General features: G+C 41.1%; 1 protein-coding gene across 1 annotated transcript in view; it reads left to right on the top strand.

Moving 5' to 3' along the window:
• Window positions 1-18170, top strand: part of Rich (Guanine nucleotide exchange factor subunit Rich) — an 85146-nt gene that overhangs the window by 37935 nt on the left and 29041 nt on the right. Inside the window, exons 14-21 of the mRNA XM_080277365.1 lie at window positions 507-643; window positions 758-862; window positions 6203-6434; window positions 7503-7609; window positions 11830-11961; window positions 12333-12572; window positions 12815-12929; window positions 14490-14626. Coding sequence (XP_080133491.1) covers window positions 507-643; window positions 758-862; window positions 6203-6434; window positions 7503-7609; window positions 11830-11961; window positions 12333-12572; window positions 12815-12929; window positions 14490-14626 — 1205 coding nt within the window. The remainder of the gene's footprint in view (window positions 1-506; window positions 644-757; window positions 863-6202; window positions 6435-7502; window positions 7610-11829; window positions 11962-12332; window positions 12573-12814; window positions 12930-14489; window positions 14627-18170) is intronic.

The raw sequence follows: 18170 nt of genomic DNA on the forward strand, positions 1-18170 counted from the left end.
ATTAATATATGCCAGTCATTTAATTTGATATTCAGTCATCAACCAGCCCTGTAAAAAAATGAAGTAATTTGATCTGCTTCTCACAAAATCTGCTTCAAGAGTAAAGTAACCCGTAGTAACCTCAAGGAGCATGTCATGGCCATTCTGTGTCTGGGTTTATAGGAGGAAGGAGGAGGTTAAAATTGATGATGATACAAATGAATACAAATTTTTCACTTTGTAATCACTATATTCTATCCACTTTAAGTTGGTCTGACAATCACAATATTTTGTTCTCCACTTTAACATGGTCAAAAATTTCCATTTCCTCTTCTTGAATGCTGAGCTGTAACAAGAGCTTAATATCTGAATATGTGCATGTCATGCAGAAGTGTTAAGGCAAGGATGTAGAGATGTAGTACTATATTGTCTGACCTTTGAGCTGCATGAAATAAGCTGCAAAATGACAAAAAAACTGCCATGATAAGATGGATAAATTACATTTAAATCTCTTCCCGGTCTGACAGGCGGTGGTAATGTGCTGGTCTCCAAGGTACAGGAGGTGGACATCTCTGGGCTTACGGTCCACCCAGCCTGTGTGGTGTCCGTCCTCCTCACCAGCCTGCGCACTGAGTCATCCTGGCCTACCCATGCACTTTCCAACGCCAATACACATTCCTCTCTCTGGTCAACCAGTACCAGTCCCTCCCTCTGGTCGTCTCCTGGTTCCAGTACCCATGCCCCCTGGCCTAGTGGCACCAATGCATGCAGCCACAAGCCACCTATGCCAGCCCAGAGTGTCATTATCAACATCTCTGGCAAGGTGCTTATGATACAAAGAGACCAACACCATGCAGCAGGCTCCACTGGTAATGGCAAACTGGTAAGTCATTAACATTTTCAAGCTTTTGACTCACTCTCTGCTGAATAAAATCATCTGGCATTAACCAGAATAAAAGAGTAGACGAAGCCTTAAGAAAGTTAACATTCTCAACTTACAGTACACAGTAGGGCACCAGGTTTCATGGCATCCAGACTGTGAAATGCACTTTCGCAGCAGCCATCAAATATTCCCATGATTGCCCATTTGCGACTAAAAAAACACACTTTCGGGCCCTCCGGCACCAAAAGCCTCAGATTCTCGGCACGGCAATGCCAGCACCAACACTCAATTTCGGCTTGTTTCCTGCACATGTTCAGTGTGTCCGCAAATTGAGTGTTACATTCTCACGTCCATGATTAGTACAGTAATTGACGGAAATATGTCATCTTGTGCTTCAAGTGGAGCCGGAGTGAACTGGGTGATTGTGGGAATGTTGTAAGAAGGCGTGAACTTGGAACAGCAGGCAGCAAAGGGAAGGCCAAGTGTGACTACCGCAAGAGGGTGAAAAAAATACAAGGATGATGACGAGTTAAAAAATAAAGTTGTGGCAGAAAGGAAGAAAGGTGCCTATAAATCTGAAATATGCAAAATCTATAATGTGCCACAGTTGACTGTGGTTAGTATGAGAAAACAGCTGAATGAACTTAAAGTCAGTCAGTATTCGGATGTTCTGTATTTTGATTTGCCAATTTAAATGTATTTTTCATAAAGTTAGATTGGTCCAGTGATCAAGAAAAAAAAATATTATTTCATTGTGCAATTTATATTTTTTTATACTTACATCGAATACTATTTCTTATTGAAATTTGCATGGTAGTCACGGAGTGCGACCTTTACCTTATGGCCACTGAAATATTATTAGGTTGGGTTAGGCTAGGTTAACCTAACCTAATAATTATTTTCAACAGCTGTAGGGTAAAGTGCTCCATGGCTTACCACCCTGCAAATTTCGACAAGAAATAGAATTCGGTACAAAATTAAAATGATATACTGGTAAATTGCACAACAAAATTATATTTTTTTCTTTATCACTGGACCAATATAACTTTAAGAAAAATACATTTAAATTAACAGATTGAATTACTGTACAGTAAAGGACATCCAAATATTAACTCCTAATGTAGCCCTTGTGAAGAAGCATTTTGAGCCAGGCGCCGGAGATAGACGAGTGAAAACATTGACCGAGTACGGCTTAGTTGCACTAGTGGTTGAACATTGTTTGTTACAGTAGTTGAATAGGAGGACCCGGGAAGATGTTAGTGTGTCAGGGCCCGAAATTTAATACCAGACCCGCCTATTTTATGATTCAGTTGCAAAGAAACATAACATTGCGTCACCCTCAGAGTTCACTGCTTCACGGGCTTGGCTACAGAGGTTCAGAGGCAGGTTATTAGCAACATTTCAGATAATTTTAGGACATACTTAAAGTAGGAAATACTCTAGGGGGGTGAGTTTTCTTATGGGCCCGGTTCCTATTAGCTTGTTTCCCATAAGGTCGATGCCCCAACTTTGACGGAATCAACCTTAGCAGCACTTTTCACAGTCCCTGTTAGGCGCGAAACCTGGTGTCCTACTGTATGACTCAGTGTCAACTGAATTAGATCATACAGCATTAGTTGGAATAAAATTGTAAGGCCATCATGACCACGGATGGATTAAGTCCGTGACTGCTGAAATTTCTCTTGAATGAACATTATTTGTGGTAGGTTGGGGTGCTCACCATCCACTCACTCAATGTAGTGCTGCCCTCAGACAACTGCCCTTTCCTTTCTTTCTTCCCTCCTTCCTCTTTTGTCTTTACTTCCTTCATTCATTCCTCTTCCTTCTGCCTATTGGTGACTTTACACTCATCTGTCTTTCTTTCCATCATTCTTTCCTCTTCTGCCTGTGGGTGACTCTGAACTGAGTAACAAGCCAAATGGTTTCCTGTACACCTGGAAACCAGTTACTTTGTTGGGTGGTAACCAAATAGCCAAATTATGGTGCCTGGTGGTTTAACGGGCAGTTAAGGCACTCCAGTCGGATTGAGCCTGTGCAGGTTTCTGTCCAAGGGATTGTTAGGGTTTATTGCTCACGTAATGCCACTCAGGGACGAGTAAGGCTGGTCACTCTCATCTTTAATGTCAGGACCAACTTGCCTGCCCCTGGGCTCCCATGTTCCTCTTGGGGCAACACAGGATTTGATGATGATGTTGAACATTATTTGGCATCTCTTAGATAAAATTCCTTGGTGTACCAGTGGCAGGTGAAAGGCTACTTAACCCGTACCCTCCCGGTTTTGGGGGGCCTCCCCACCACCTGAAAACCCGATTATTTTTTTTTTTTTTTATTTTATTTTTTTTTTTTATTTATTTTTTTTTTTTGCTCAAACATTCCCTTTTGGTGAGAAACTAATTAAAAACACCAAGAAAGTTGCTCCCGTCACCTCTAAGTGCACCTAAGGTGCGTTTCCCTTCACCTCAGCCAGGTGTTGGTGGCCAAGCTGGTGTGTTTTTCTACAGTGGGAAGGAGGAGGATAACTAATTAAAACCAACCTAAATACATATATTTACATTTATTTGCTACAAAAGTACGTGTACAGCAACAGTATTGTGGTATATATATAAAAAATGGGTGAAAAGAATGTAGGTTCATAATGGTACCACCCATAAATTGCCGATTTCTGGCTCGCTTGACTAGCTGATACTGTTGTTTCCACTAACATACACTTTGAAAAATTTTATTAGGGGTATGTACACTCAGCCCAATAATAAGTAGCGCGGGATTGTTGTGTGGTGGAAGGTGAGCATGGGACACACTCCACCTCACCTCTACTCCACCTCACTTCTGCTCCACCTCACCTCCCACCCACTTCGCGCCACACACCTCCCACTCTCCCACCAACACTATATTTGTCTCTTACTGAGTTTTCACACACACATGATCAGTATTGTCTTTTGTGCACATTGCAAAATATACAAAGATTACATTATTATCTATCATACTGATTGAATATTGTCACAAGCACACTGTTCCTTACACATTCCCCTTCCTTCTCTTCCCTCTTCCTCCGATAAACTCTCTCTCTCACTCTCTCTCTTTCATATTTTATATATATACAGTATATGTATATATAGATAGATAGATAGGTAGATAGATAGATAGATATAACATCACTAGCTGCCTGGTGGCAGCTAGAGGAAGGTCTGACGCATCTGCCTGCCTCGAATCACCCGTGAAATTTGAAAAATATACATGCATTGTGCCTTGCAATTGCGAATCGTACGGCGTATGACGACGGGTCTATGGCGGCTCCTATGGACTGTCGTATGATGTACGATGATGGGAGGGTATGGGTTAACCCCTCCGTGGCTGCTGGCATCGAATGATGTTTAGCCGATAAATGGCCGCAGGCGTCGATTGAACGCGGCCCATAAAAAACTGCAAAAATTTTGGGGAAGTGAACGAACATTCTGAACATCTTCACACTGATCTACACTATACTCCCATACATCTCATCAAGTAGTTCAGAGCCTGCTGCTGTGATGAATGGATTTTCGATTTTTTCGCTCGTGGCCATGCCTAAACAAGCACAACTACACCCATCGTCTCGACCCAGGCAGAACATATAATCTTTGTCCTCTCTTGCAAAACACACACAACCACCTGTTTACGATTATGAAGTAATAGAGTCGCATACAAAAAAGACATGATAATAAGTGAAAAATACATTTTTGTCTTGGTATCTTTACCTATTTGCTCAGGTTTGCTGTAATGGTTTGGATAATTTGATGCAGTGCAACTTGTAGAAAACTGTGAAAACCTTCGGGAAGTGAACGAAAATCTGGGACATGAGACTGACCTTGACATCGCCCTCTCACATATCATCTGTCAGTTCACCACCTGCTGTCGTGACGAGTGGATGAACGATTTTTTCGCTTGTGGTCATGCCTAAAAACACATAGTTATACCCATTATCTCAACCCAGGCAGAGAATACAATCTTTTGCCTCCCTTGCAAAACACACACAACCACCCTGTTTACGAGACAGCAATGTATATTGCGAAAATAACAAGGTAAAATGATAAATATGAACATAAAATGATAGAGAAAAATGAACGTGTTATTACGGAAAAAATACGTTTTTCCCTGTCTGTAAACGTATTTATTTTTGCTTTGTATCTGTATTCATAATAATCAGACTTATTCTTAGTTCTGAAGCTGCATTATGATTCTATTTTTAGCCATGCTCGTGGTGTGGGAGCTCGATGTTGCGACTCAACTTCCGTATTGCTAATTGGATCTGACCCTCCACCTTATTCTCTCGTGGCAGAGTCTAACCTTGGAGGACGTGCAGTTTTCTCATTTAGGACCGAAAATTCAACACTTTCGCTCACTTTTCCAAGCATGGGCACGACGATAACATAAAAAATAACTCGAGACTACTATAAACATATTTTATATAAAAAAGGTAAAAAAGTATTCATAACTTTTTTTTCCAGCCATTCCTAACAGGTTATGTACTGAAATCATTTGATGTCATCATATCTCATGTATGCACAACGTTTCAGCACCATTCGCATTGTTTTGGGAGGTAAAATAAAAAATAACATCACCTGCCCAGTTGCGTTGCAGCAGTGCCCCTGGGCGGCGGATATCAGTTGCCGATATATCTGCAACTTCCGCACTCCATTGCAAGCCACAAAATGCGTCTAGGAAGCTGGGATTTGCACTGTTAGGTGCATCTGAACTTTCTCTTCAATATTGCACGAATGAAAAATCAATTTTCGAAACTTCAAAAAATGGCCCCGGCATCGGCCTGGTGTGCATGGAAAATTCCGGGCCTTTGGCCACGGAGGGGTTAAGGTAGCTCTTATGAGGTTTTGATTGCTAGGTTTTCTTTCCATGGATCTAGATATTCTGGCACCAGCCACAGGGAAGGTACTTATCACTGATTATGTCTACTTGGACATATCACCCATCATCTTCAGATTTCAGTAAGCTTGTGTAGCCATGTTCCATATAAATGATTTCCTAGAATTTTTAATAAACTTATGAATACGTAGATGGCATTTTATTAGTTTCTGAGAGATGTATTCATCACTCATTCTTCACGTTAAAGTTTTGGATGTGTGCAGGCAAAATGCTGTTTTTACCTGAAACAACTTTGAGACATGCCTTTGGTTGTAGATTGAGAAGCTAAAAGCACCAGAAATACCTACTCCTGTCTTCTTTGCTGTGAATCTTGCACAACTTTAGTGTAAAGAATGAGTCATTAAGTCAACATCAACTTATAATTAAACAACTTTAAATGGCGACTGTTTCTACTTACCTGAAAACCAACCATGCTTTATATTTCAGTTTCATAGTGCTCAGATGACTCCCATTGTGCTGGCATCAAGTTGTGAAGCATTGTGGTGCAGCAGCAGTGCAGTGAGTCACAAGCCACACCTGAGTCATGCACTGTGGTTGCATTGTGGCGTCCACGGTACGCGGGCCTGGCTACCTCTCTTCCCCAATGCTGCTGACAAATCTCACACATTCATGGCTCGTCGTATCATGCTCCCCTTCACTCCGTCCATATATCCCCTTGGTAAGCAGAGTAATATTTAGTTAATAGTTTTTCCTTGTGCCAGTTTTTTCTTGCCCTCTCAACCCTATTTCACCCCATCTTTAGGTAAGAAAGAGGTCTTGATGATGATGATAGTTTTATGCACAGCACATTACATTTTATTGACACTACCTTGCAAGTGAAATGTGATAACAAGTATGGTAATTAGCCACACAGTCATCTGTCGGTCAGGAAGCTCAGCTGCAAGTAGAGCCAAGATCCCAGTTGACTCCCACAATTAGTATTTTTTTTATTTACTTAACATCTGACATCTCTATTATCCCAATAGTTTCAGCAACTGTTGGGAAGCAGTTAACTGGGTTTAGCATGTGATTAAGCCCACAGTACTGGAAAAACAAAATACTTTGGCTAACCTACCTCTAGTACAGAGTTCTTTAAAAGGAAGCAGGTTATGATATTGGTTTGATTTAAGCTTTTCAGTCTGATGGTGTGTTTTTGTTTCATTCTTATCTGCAGATGCTTTTGTTAAGTTTGAGAGATTTCTTTGAACTGGAGGAGTGAGATATAGACTGTGTAAATCTTTACACTAATTACAGACTATGTTAATTTGAATAAAATTGTCAGCTGGTAGCAAGAATAGATTATTAAAATTTTGAATAAAATTGTCAGCTTGTAGCAAGAATAGATAATTTAAAAACATTCATTTGATTGGAATAGTTGGTAGAGGGGTTCTTCGAATTCATTCTGACTGTCCTGTCTCCTCTAATAGGCTGCACAGGCTGCAAGTGGGTAGAGGATTCCTTTATTTACATGGTACTTTTCTGTCCTCTCTTCTCTGTTCTGCATCGCTTAGGTAGAGGATTCCTTTGTTTATACATAACTGTCCTTTCTTCTTTATTCTGCAGTGAGTTGGTAGAGAGATTCCTTTAGTTATAACTACTTTACTGTCCTCTCTTTTCTATTCAGTAGTGAGTTGGTAAACGGATTACTTTATTTATATTTGACTATCCTCTCCTCCCTATTCTGCAGTGAGTTGGTAGAGAGATTCCTTAATTTATAATTTACCATCCTCCCTTGTCTATTCTGCAGCGGTGATGTTTGAGGAGGGGATACTTCTGGGTGCGGAGACTGACACGTCCCTGCTTGCCTGTGATGCTGCCTCCCACCACCAGCCCCTTACTGTGGTTGAACGCACAGTATGTCTCATGATGCCTCTATTGTCTGTGGCAGATATGTTCACCTGCTATACATAGCAGATTTCTTTATTTTTTTTTTGCAGTTTTTATTGTACAGTAGCTAAGTACTGTCAGAATTCTTGATTATTGATGTTCTGTACTCTGCTGCAAATTTTCACCAGTGGATTAATACAGCACTGTTCTTACTTATGAATAATGCATATTGTGAAGGGTCTGACTCGGTCACAATCAGTTTAGAGCAAGTAAATCATCCTGACCTGTTGCCATACTCATTTGCACTAGAGAGATTCAGAGCACAGCTGTTTGTTTTCATTGGGGACATGAATCAAAGGAAAAAGAGACCCCAGGTATATTATCTCTTTGTGCCAGAGAGTATACAATTCTGTTTTCATAATGAAAAGGTGGTTTCCTCTCCCCCAGCTCCAGGAGGAAGCTATATTACACAGTTAAATATGTAACCCAGGAACTGCCTGCCTTAGTATCTTTCCCATCACCTATGATTTAGTCATTCAAATGCGCTGTATTCTGATAATAAGTGAAGCCTGAATTTGACTTTTTTGTGTGTGTGATATTTTTGGTGGTAGGTGAGGGCACTCACTATCCACTCACGCAGTGTAGTGCTGCTCTCAGGTTCCTGTCCTTTCCTCTCTTCCTTCCTTCTTTCCTTCTTTTCTCTTCTGTCTTTCTTTCCTTCATTCTTTCCTTTTCCTTATGTCTATGGGTGACTCTACACTGAGTGGCAAGCCAAATGGTGTCCTGTACACCAGGAAACCATTTACTATGCTGGGTGGTAACCATATAACTAGAGATAGCACCTCGTGGGTAAGTAAGGCACTCCAGTCGGATTGAGCTGGTGCAGGTTTATATCCAAGGGATGGTTGGGGTTTATTGCTCACGTAATACCACTCAGGGATGATTGAGGCTGGTCACTCTCATATTAAATGTCAGGACCAGCTTGCCTAGTCCCGGGCTCCTATGCTCCTCGTGGGGCAACACAGGATTAGATGATGAATGAATGAATGAATGATATATTGAAAGGAATGGTTGTATAGGCTCTGAAACTTTATTTATTTATTTATTTTTGCCATTTATTTTTATTTCCTTCATTCTTGCCTCCTTTTCTTTGGGGGAAGCAGCCTAGTTATGTAGATAAATAGATTTATTTCCTCTTCCTTCTGCCTATGGGTGACATTACACTCCCACTTCTATCTTTCTTTCCTTCACTTTTTCCTCTTCCTTTTGCCCATGGGAGACTCTACACTGAGTGGCAAGCCAAATGGTTTCCTGTACACCAGGAAACCATTTACAGTACAATGTTAGGTACCATATTATGGCGCCTGGTGGTTTAGTGAGTAATTAAGTAACTGCAATCAGATTGAGGCTGTGTAGGTTTATATCCAAAGGGTGGTTGGGGTTTATTGCTCACATAATGCCACTCAAGAATGAGTGAGGCTGGTCACTCTCATTTTAAATATCAGGCCAAACCCCAGGTTACTATGCCCCTCACGGGGCAACACAGGATTAGATGATGATGATGATGATATTTTTTTTTTTTTTTTTTTTTTTTTTTTTTAGTACATTCAGTCTTACACTTCTGAATCACAGAGTCACAGGTTAATTATATGTTCTTGTACTTGCTGAATTTGGTCACTTAGAATGGCTTTTGTCGTAAATTTTGTATTGAATTTAAAAGTACAGTAAAACCTCGATATAATGGACATCAGTAGACCAGAATTTGCTTTTGTTGGAATTGAGGAGCCGCCCGGACTAAATTCGTATACAGTATATTGGAAAAAGTCAAGTAAAGCCAGAAGCAGTCAGGACTGCCAGACCACTTCAGCTATGTTTAACATAAAGTTTATTTGTTTGTTTTTTTAATGCAAGGAAGAAGGAACCAAAGGCCAGGGGCCTCAAATTGCCCCCCTGAAGAAGAAAAACAAAAACAAGATAACAGAGAGCCATATTCAAGATCCATTCATTTCGAGATGCCTGGACACATTGTGTTTGAAAGACTGGAGATCGTAGGCAGTAGGAAAAACAGACAGAGGGAGATAGTTCCAGAGTTGACCTGTTGCATGCATATAGGACTGGGAGTTGGGGTCAACTCTTGCATTAGAGTTTGACAGAAAAGAGATGAGAATTGGTTGTTAGAGGGGTGGTATGTGCCTGCTGTAGTTGTGGAGGGATGCAAGCAGACAGTTCAGAGGAGCAATGACCATTGAAGTAGCGATAGAAAAGAGATAAAGATGCAACAGTGCTGTGAAGAGACAGAGATTGAAGGGAGCCGGTAAGAGGAGGAGAGTTAATGAGACGAAAAGCCTTTGACTCTGTGCTGTTGAGAAGAGCAGTGTGTGGAGAGCCTTCCCACACACTAGTTGTACTCTACACAGGGGCGAATAAAACCCATGTGTAAAGTCAACAACTGTGCAGGGGTAAAGAAGGTACAGAATTGGCTTGAAAGCAGATTTTACAAGAGAGATAATATGTTCTTTCCAAGATAAATCCCTAGAGAATGAAACCCCAAGTATGTTTAAAGATGATGCAGGATTGAGCTGGAGATTGTTAAATATTAGAGGGTACCCCTGTGGAAAATTCTGTCAGGTTGGTAGATGTAAGAAGTGAGTTTTTGATGCATTAAAAACAACAAAGTTATTTTTACTCCAGTGAGAGATATGAACCAAATCAGACATTAGGTGTGCCATAACCTCATCCCTTGTTTGTTGAAGTAACTGCTGAGATGGACACTGCAGGAAGCGAATGGAAAGGTGAAGGGTGGAGTCATCAGCATATGAGTGGGTAGGATTAGATATACAGCTTAGAAAGCCATTGATAAATAATAGGAAGAGAGTTGGTGATAGGACAGAGTCCTGAGGAACACCACTGTTGATAGATCTAGGAGAAGAAAGGTGGCCGTCTACAACAGCAGCTATAGAATGACCAGAAAAGAAGGTAGAGGTGAAGGCACAGATAATAGGACAGAAACTGTAAGAGGGTAGTTTGATAATTAAAGATTTATGCCAGACTCGATTGAATGTCCTTGACATGTCAAATGCAATAGCAAAGCTTTCACCAAAGTTCCAAAAGGAGGATGACCATGAGTCTGAAAAGTAGGTGAGGAGATCACCGGTGGAATGTCCCTGATGGAACCCATACTGACAATCAGAAAAGAAGGTTGTGATTGGGAAGATACTTCACAATTTTTCTATTAAGAATAGACTCAAAAACTTTCGAGATACAGGATGTTAAAGCGATTGGGCGATAGTTAGAGGAATGGGAATGGCCACCCTTCTTTGAGACTGGCTAAATGAGAGCAAACTTCCAGCAAGAAGGAAAGGTGCAAGTTGACAGACAAAGGCAAAAAAGTTGACCTAGGCAGGGTGTAAGCACAGAAGCACAGTTCTTGAGGATAACAGGAGGGACTCCATCAGGCCCATATGCCTTATTAGTACTGAGGCCTGTGATGGCAGAAGATACATCAGTTAAAGAAATTTAATGTCAGCCATGAGGAAGTCAGAGGAGGGAAGAGATGGAGGGACGGCACCGGAATTGTCTACGGTGGAATTGGAGGAGAACGTGTGAGTGAAGAGTTCTGCTTTATCAGTAGAAGAAATAGCTATAGAGCCATCGGAGTGGAAAAGAGGAGGGAAGGGTGACAAGGTAAAGTTGTTAGAAAGGTTTTTGGCAAGATACCAGTAGGAGTGGGAAGAATTCATGTTGGAGAGTTCAAGAGCATTTAGTATGGATGAAATTATTTTTAGCAGACTGAAGAACAGACTTGGTATGATTCAGGGCAGAAACATATAAAAAGATGAGGTTTAGGGGTGGGTTGGGTCCGGTACCATTTGTAGGCTTTCTCGTTGTGGATGGCATTAGAAAAAGCGTGATTAAACCAATTTTTTTTTTTTTTTTTTTTTTTCATTATTCAAAGGATATTAGAAAGGAATGACTGCTTCCATACATTACACCATTTGATTGTTGTAGTGAATGTATAATGCAGTGCAGTACTGCAGTGGTAGTGAAAACAGCTTAAAAACCGTTGGTTTGATCCTGATTAATGTCTGATATATCAGAAAAATTCCGGGTTAGCAGGGGGAAGTCCAGATATCGCTTTTATCGGAAATTCGCTTTTTTTTTTTGAATGACTTGGGCCCCAATTAGTCCTTTATAGTGAGGTTTTACTGTACTGTAATATATACTGGTACATTGTTTTATTATTGCAGAGCCAAGTGTATCTTCATCAGTTGTTGCGTCAGTTGCTGCGTCGGAACCTTGGCTACCATGCCTGGGAGGTGGCCAACACATGCCGGGAACTGCCATATTTCCCTCATGCCCTTGAGCTGCTCCTTCACCAGGTACACTCATATTCCAGTCATTGTTTTTCACCTTTTGCTGCAGATTGTCCCTGTTGTTATTTGATTCAGGCAAGCATCATAAGATTTTGTTCAATGTGGAGAAGTCCCAGCTTTTAGAGGTTTCAAAAACTACTGCCAGTAACCCTTCCTATGCCATTGGTACAGTTAGAAATCTAGTAACAATAGTCTTACACTGGACAGTTATGTTCAGTCAAGAGAAATTCCAGCAGTCAAAGGGCTCATTTCCCAGACTAAATTCAGATACTTTGACCTTGAAAGTCAAAAGAGAGTACACACATGTGCTGGAGAATTTAAATTCAGTTGATACTAGCATCTTGCTCATTTGGTTGTAGTGTAATTGTAATTTTCAGGTGTTAGAGGAAGAAGCATCCAGCAAGGACCCTCTACCAGACTGCTTGTTGCCACGTGTAGTTGAGTTCATCAGTGAGTTTCCAGTATATCTACAGACAGTGGTGCAGTGTGCAAGGAAGACAGAGTTGGCGCTGTGGCGCTACCTGTTCTCTGCTGCTGGCAGTCCTAAGCAGCTCTTCATCAGGGCCCTGGAAGATGCCCAGCTTGATACGGCTGCATCCTACCTCATTATTCTCCAGGTCTTTATAAGTTACAGGCAATTATGGTAATAAATAGGGGGTGCTCCAAAATATGACATCATTTATTTAAATTAAAGAAAGCTGGTAGATAGGCTTTATAGGAGTAGGAGAACTTTAGTTGAAATTTTTTTGTAAACAGTGTAGACTTAATAACAGAAATTAATGTTAAGAAAGCTGACGTATAATAAGGACTTTTTATATGGTACTGGTTGAAATTAATGGATTTTTAATTTACTTCTCAGAACCTTGAGAATGCCACAGTGAGTCGTAGTCTGGCCACACGGCTGCTGGATGCCACCCTGGAGGCCGGCAAGTGGGATCTCAGTAAAGACCTAATCCGCTTCCTTAGATCAATAGGTCTGTGTTATTTTCGACCTCTAAGAGCCATAGTTGTTTTGTGGGAAGGACAAGGAAAGGAGAGTGCAAAATGTCCCCATGTCTCTTGTTCTTCTTTCTTGTTCTTCCTGTAAAGTAGATCATAGGTACAAGAGGGAAATAATTGTTCAGTACTGTAAGTCTGTCTGTGAATCCAGGTTCTGATCAGAGGTGAGCACCGCAAACAAAAATTAAGTTCTCCAACGCAAATCTGCAGACTCAGAAAATTGCCTTCCGCAACTGCAAATAATGCCAAATTCTTGAAACTTGCAATTGTGCAAATGCAAAAATGTAAACGCAAACCATTTTTATCCCTTTCAGTACCACAGCATCAGCATCATTTTATTCAGGTTACCATTAGAGGAGTATATTAAGTTTAGGATGATATTTTTCATAATCAGGGGGTTAAAAATCATCTGTAGTTACTCATGCACTACAATTACATGTTATCTGACTAACAGTAGGTGAGTTTATGAAATTTGGAAATTGTCAAAAATAATGAATAGACATGTTATGTGCAGAGGGTGGGGCCGGAGCTAGCTCTGTGGCTAGAGTGAGGAGTGGTTGGAAGAAGTTCAGGGAGCTGTTGCCTCTCCTGACATAAAGAGGGCTCTCCCTCCGTGCTAAGGGATCTTTGTATACAGCTTGTGTTAGGAGTGTAATGCTGTATGGTAGTGAGACTTGGGCAGTAAAATAAGAGGATATTCGCAAGCTCAAACATACAGAAATGACAGTGATTAGGTGGATGTGCAGTGTGTCCATGAGTGTGAGGCTTGGGAGGGGGGGGCTTGGGTTATAATGGAAGAGTTGAAGGGTAGGATGGGACTGAAGTGTATTGGTGTTGTGATAAGGAGAAGTGGATTGAGATGATTTGGGCATATGGAGAAGATGGGGGATGATAATTGGGTGCAGAAAGTGTGAATCGTTAATGTTAGGGGTAGTGCGAGGTAGACTGAAAAAGATTTGGAATGAGGTCATTGAGTGTGACCTCAGGGATAAGGGATTTAATTAGGGAAGCAGCCAGAGACCGAGCAGCGTGGAGAGCTGCCATTAGGTGACCAGGGCCGACAAATGCAAGCGTGTTGGTGCTTTCAAAAACGAAACAAAATGAAACGATTGTTGGTGAAAATGTTCAGTATGAATGATACTTGTGATAGAGGGATGCCTTCATGTTGTGGCACCAATATATCTGAGTTGTTGCACTGGCAGGTTATGTAAATTTTCTTCATCTCTCCCTGTCTCCTGAAAGGAGGATGGTGGACTGCAGAAGGCTAGCTTCTGCTTTCAATCTGCTGGGTTCATATTCAGATACCCTAAGCCAGGGGCCAGAATAGCAACAACAATGTTACATGCTGATTCAGTCACTTGCAATTTCAAACTATACTTCCCGCCATGCTTATCTCGTAATTTGAACTTTATATTCACCACTGATTGGATCCAGGCTTTCTGTAGTACTATGATCTAAGTACAATTTTTTATTTTGAATACTGTCTGATGATGACAGTGATGACTAACCCCAGCCTCCTTATTTTTTGTTCCTAGATCCAATGGACCTGGACTCACCCAAGTCATCAGTGCAGTCTTGTGGCAGCACTAAGATTGGGTTCACCCATGCCACACCTCCTGTCTCACCTTCCTGTGCAGATGAGGACCTTTCCATGATCCTTCCTAATACTCAGGTGGGTACTCTGACCTTTGTTGCTTATTGATGTTTAGTAAAGGTGGTATAGTATTGAAGAAGAGTGCCCTCCTGCAGTGGGATCGATATACTCCATTGGCTTCACTGCCTGGTCATATAAAATGTCTCTCTGCATCCTCCTTATCTCCTGAAGGGAAAACAGTAGACTAGAGGAGAAGGGCAGGTTCAGTCTGCAGTCAGTTAGGTTCATGTTCAGATAACCTGAGGCCACAACAACAACAATAATGGTGGCACGTGTTTGATGTGAAGGGGATGAATATTGCTCAACATTTTCAGCCCAGGGACGTTATTTTTAGTTTACATTTGCTCTTTTTAGATTATTTATTTCAGCATAGGGTAGGCGTTTTAGACTGGAGGATCAGATACAGTAGCTTCATTAACCCCTTCAATACTAGGGTGTTCTGATTAATACTGTACATTGTTTGGTAGCAGCACAGATAAATTTAAAATAACATTCTTATGTTAAAAGGGGTTATTGCCAATGTATATTTTAGAGTTATTTTCCTTCTGGTCATTCATTAAGCATATTGTGAATAATGATCAGCCTGCATTCAAGTAGCTACTGTACTGTATACCAGGTTGGGTGAAATCAGGTATGTGAATGGAGTAAATGGAGAGAACAATTTGGGAGTCTGATAAGTGTTCTTGTTTGCATTCACTTACTGAGGATGAATACCATTTAGACTTTCAAGGGAGTGCAGTATTAGATTGCCTTATTTTCCTGTTTGTCTTGAAAAATGACCACAGATGGAAGAACAAAGTACAGTATTGATGTTAATGGTTACTAAGCTATCACAGGAAGATATCCATTTGTTGTCATTTGCAGTTGAGTGTAAGAATGGAATTGATAGCATTGTTCAGAATGGTGGACCTCTGTCAAAGTTCATAGGAGTGAGGGAGGCATCAGAGATAATTGATTTGTATACTGTTTATGTACTGCCTGAAGGTACAGTGATTTGCACCTTTTACCAGACTGTGAAGAAAAGCATAGTTTTGGGTGATTGTTTTGGTTATGGAATGGTATATTTGCACAGTTGTGTGTATGTGAAATAAGAGACACTGCCTTTCCCGCTAGACACAAGTACTGGGTCACTTCTGGTTGGTGAATTGTAGTGATGGAAGTGGGAGAGTGCAAATAGGCTAGGGTAAGTCTGGAAAGTAGGCTAGGGCAAGTCTGGGTGGAGGTGCTACCATCCTCTCCATCCCCTCGTTATAATTCATCAGCCAAAATTGACCACACATTGTTTAGGGCACTTTCTGTTCCATGAGCTTCCAGCAGTACATGTGTTTCCATGGAGACTGGCAGCTTTTTTTTTTTTTTTTTTTTTTTTTTTTTAACATATAGTGATATTGAAATTTCTTGTCTCTCATTAGAGTGCACAAAGATGCAGTATTCAATCCTTTTTCTACTACAGGTACCCGACATCTGAATGGAATTGTATGACATCGGCCAGAATGTGTTATCCTTTTGGAAATTACTTTTTTTTTTTTTTTTTTTCCATATGATATGTGAGAGCATTACGTTTTACAGTTATTTAAGCTTTAGCAGCAGTAGAACACAAAATCATATTTAGATGGGAGTTAGATTTCGGAATGTTGATTTTCTTAACTTATGTCATTGTATTATCGTGCATATGAAGTGTGGCTGCAGAGGAAGGATGAGGTGTCATATGAGAGGTACAGTATAAGGAAAAGAGAAACAGGGCGAGAAGGACTGTGCGTGATGCTAAAGTGGCAGCAGGTGAGAGGTGGGGTAGGCGGTTGACAGAATTTTCAACAGAGTAAGAAAATGTTTTGGAAGGAGGTGAAAAGGGTGCAAAAGGGAGAGTCTGGGAAGGAAGAGTGAGTAAAAGCAGAGGATGGAAGGATGTTAATTGAGATGGATGCAGTGAGGAAGAGATGGGCAGGGTATTTTGAAAGATTGTTAAATGTAGAGCAGGAAAGGGAGGCTGAGATTGTGGCAGATGAAAGGGTTCAGGGAATAAATGTGTGGGGTGAGTTGAATGATTCTTTGATCACGAAGGAGGAAGTGCAGGAGGCAGTAAAGGAAATGAAAACAGGGAAAGCTGCAGGTATAGATGGGTGTGCTGTGGAATGCCTGAAGGGTGGTGGAGCGACTATTGTTAACTGGTTAGTAAGATTGTTGAATGTGTGCTTTGTGAAAGGTATGGTGCCAGTTGACTGAGCAAGTGCTTTTGTGGTCCTGTTGTATAAAGACAAGGGTGATAAATATGAATATACTAGCTTTAGGGGTGTAAGTCTGTTGAGTGTTGTAGGTAAGGTGCATGGTAGAGAGTTAATTAAGAGAGTTAGAGAGCGTACAGAGGGAGTGATTGGTGATGAGCAGTGTGGCTCTAGGAGAGGGAGGGGATGTGTGGACCAGGTGTTTGCTGTGAGACAAGTGTGTGAAAAGTATTTAGCGAAAGGCAAGGATGTGTTTTGGGCATTCATGGATTTAGAGAAAGCATATGATAGAATTGATAGGGAGGCTTTGTGGACTGTTTTAAGATTGTATGGACTTGATGGTAGGTTACTGAAAGGGGTGAAAAGTTTTAATGTAAGTAGTAGAGCATGTGTAAGAGTGGGAAATACTGTGAGTGATTGGTTTCCCGTGAGAGTGGGGCTGCGGCAGGGATGTGTGATGTCACCTTGGTTGTTTAATATTTATGTGGATGGTTTTGTAAGGGAGTTGAATGCAAGAGTTTTAGATGGAGGTCTGAGTCTGGTGAATGTTGATGGTAGAGAGTGGAATCTGAAGCAGCTGCTGTTTGTAGATGATACTGCACTGGTGGCAGATTCAGAGGAGAGATTGAGACAGTTTGTAGAGGAGTTTGGAAGGGTGTGTGAAAGGAGGAAATTGAAAGTAAATGAGAACAAGAGTAAAGTGATGAAGTGTACGAGGTCAGTAGATGGTAGGAGGATGAATATAGTTTTGAATGGTGAGTTGCTTGAGGAGGTAGAGTGTTTTAAGTATTTAGGGTCACATGTTGCAGTGGATGAAAGAATAGATGCAGAAGTGAAGTTTAGAATGAATGAAGTAGGAAAGGTGCTGGGAGAAATGAAAAAAGTGTTTAGATGTTGTTCACTTAGAATGGATGTAAAGAGAAGGCTGTATGAGGGTGTTGTGGTACCGACTGCATTATGTGGGGCTGAAACATGGAAAATGAGTGTAATAGAGAGGGAAAGTTTGAATGTAATGGAGAGGTGTCTGAGGAGTACGTGTATGGATCGAGTGCGGAATGATGAAGTGCGAAGGAGAACTGGAGTTGTTTGGGAGATGGCTAGTAGAGTTGAGCAGAGGGTGTTGCGATGGTTTGGGCATATGGAGAAAATGGATAATGAGCGATTGGTGAAAAAGATAACTAGATCTGATGTGAGAGGTGTCAGGCTGAGAGGAAGACCACGAATAGGATGGATGGATAGTGTGAAGAGAGCGTTGGATGCAAGAGGGATGTCTGTTGTTCAAGGAAGAGTGGCTGTGCGTGACAGAAATAAATGGAGAGAAATTGTGAATGAATAAATGA

This window comes from Coenobita brevimanus, chromosome 69 (assembly GCF_032717465.1).
Source record: "Coenobita brevimanus isolate Jiangsu-jjx chromosome 69, ASM3271746v2, whole genome shotgun sequence".
Taxonomy (NCBI): Eukaryota; Metazoa; Arthropoda; class Malacostraca; order Decapoda; family Coenobitidae; genus Coenobita; species Coenobita brevimanus.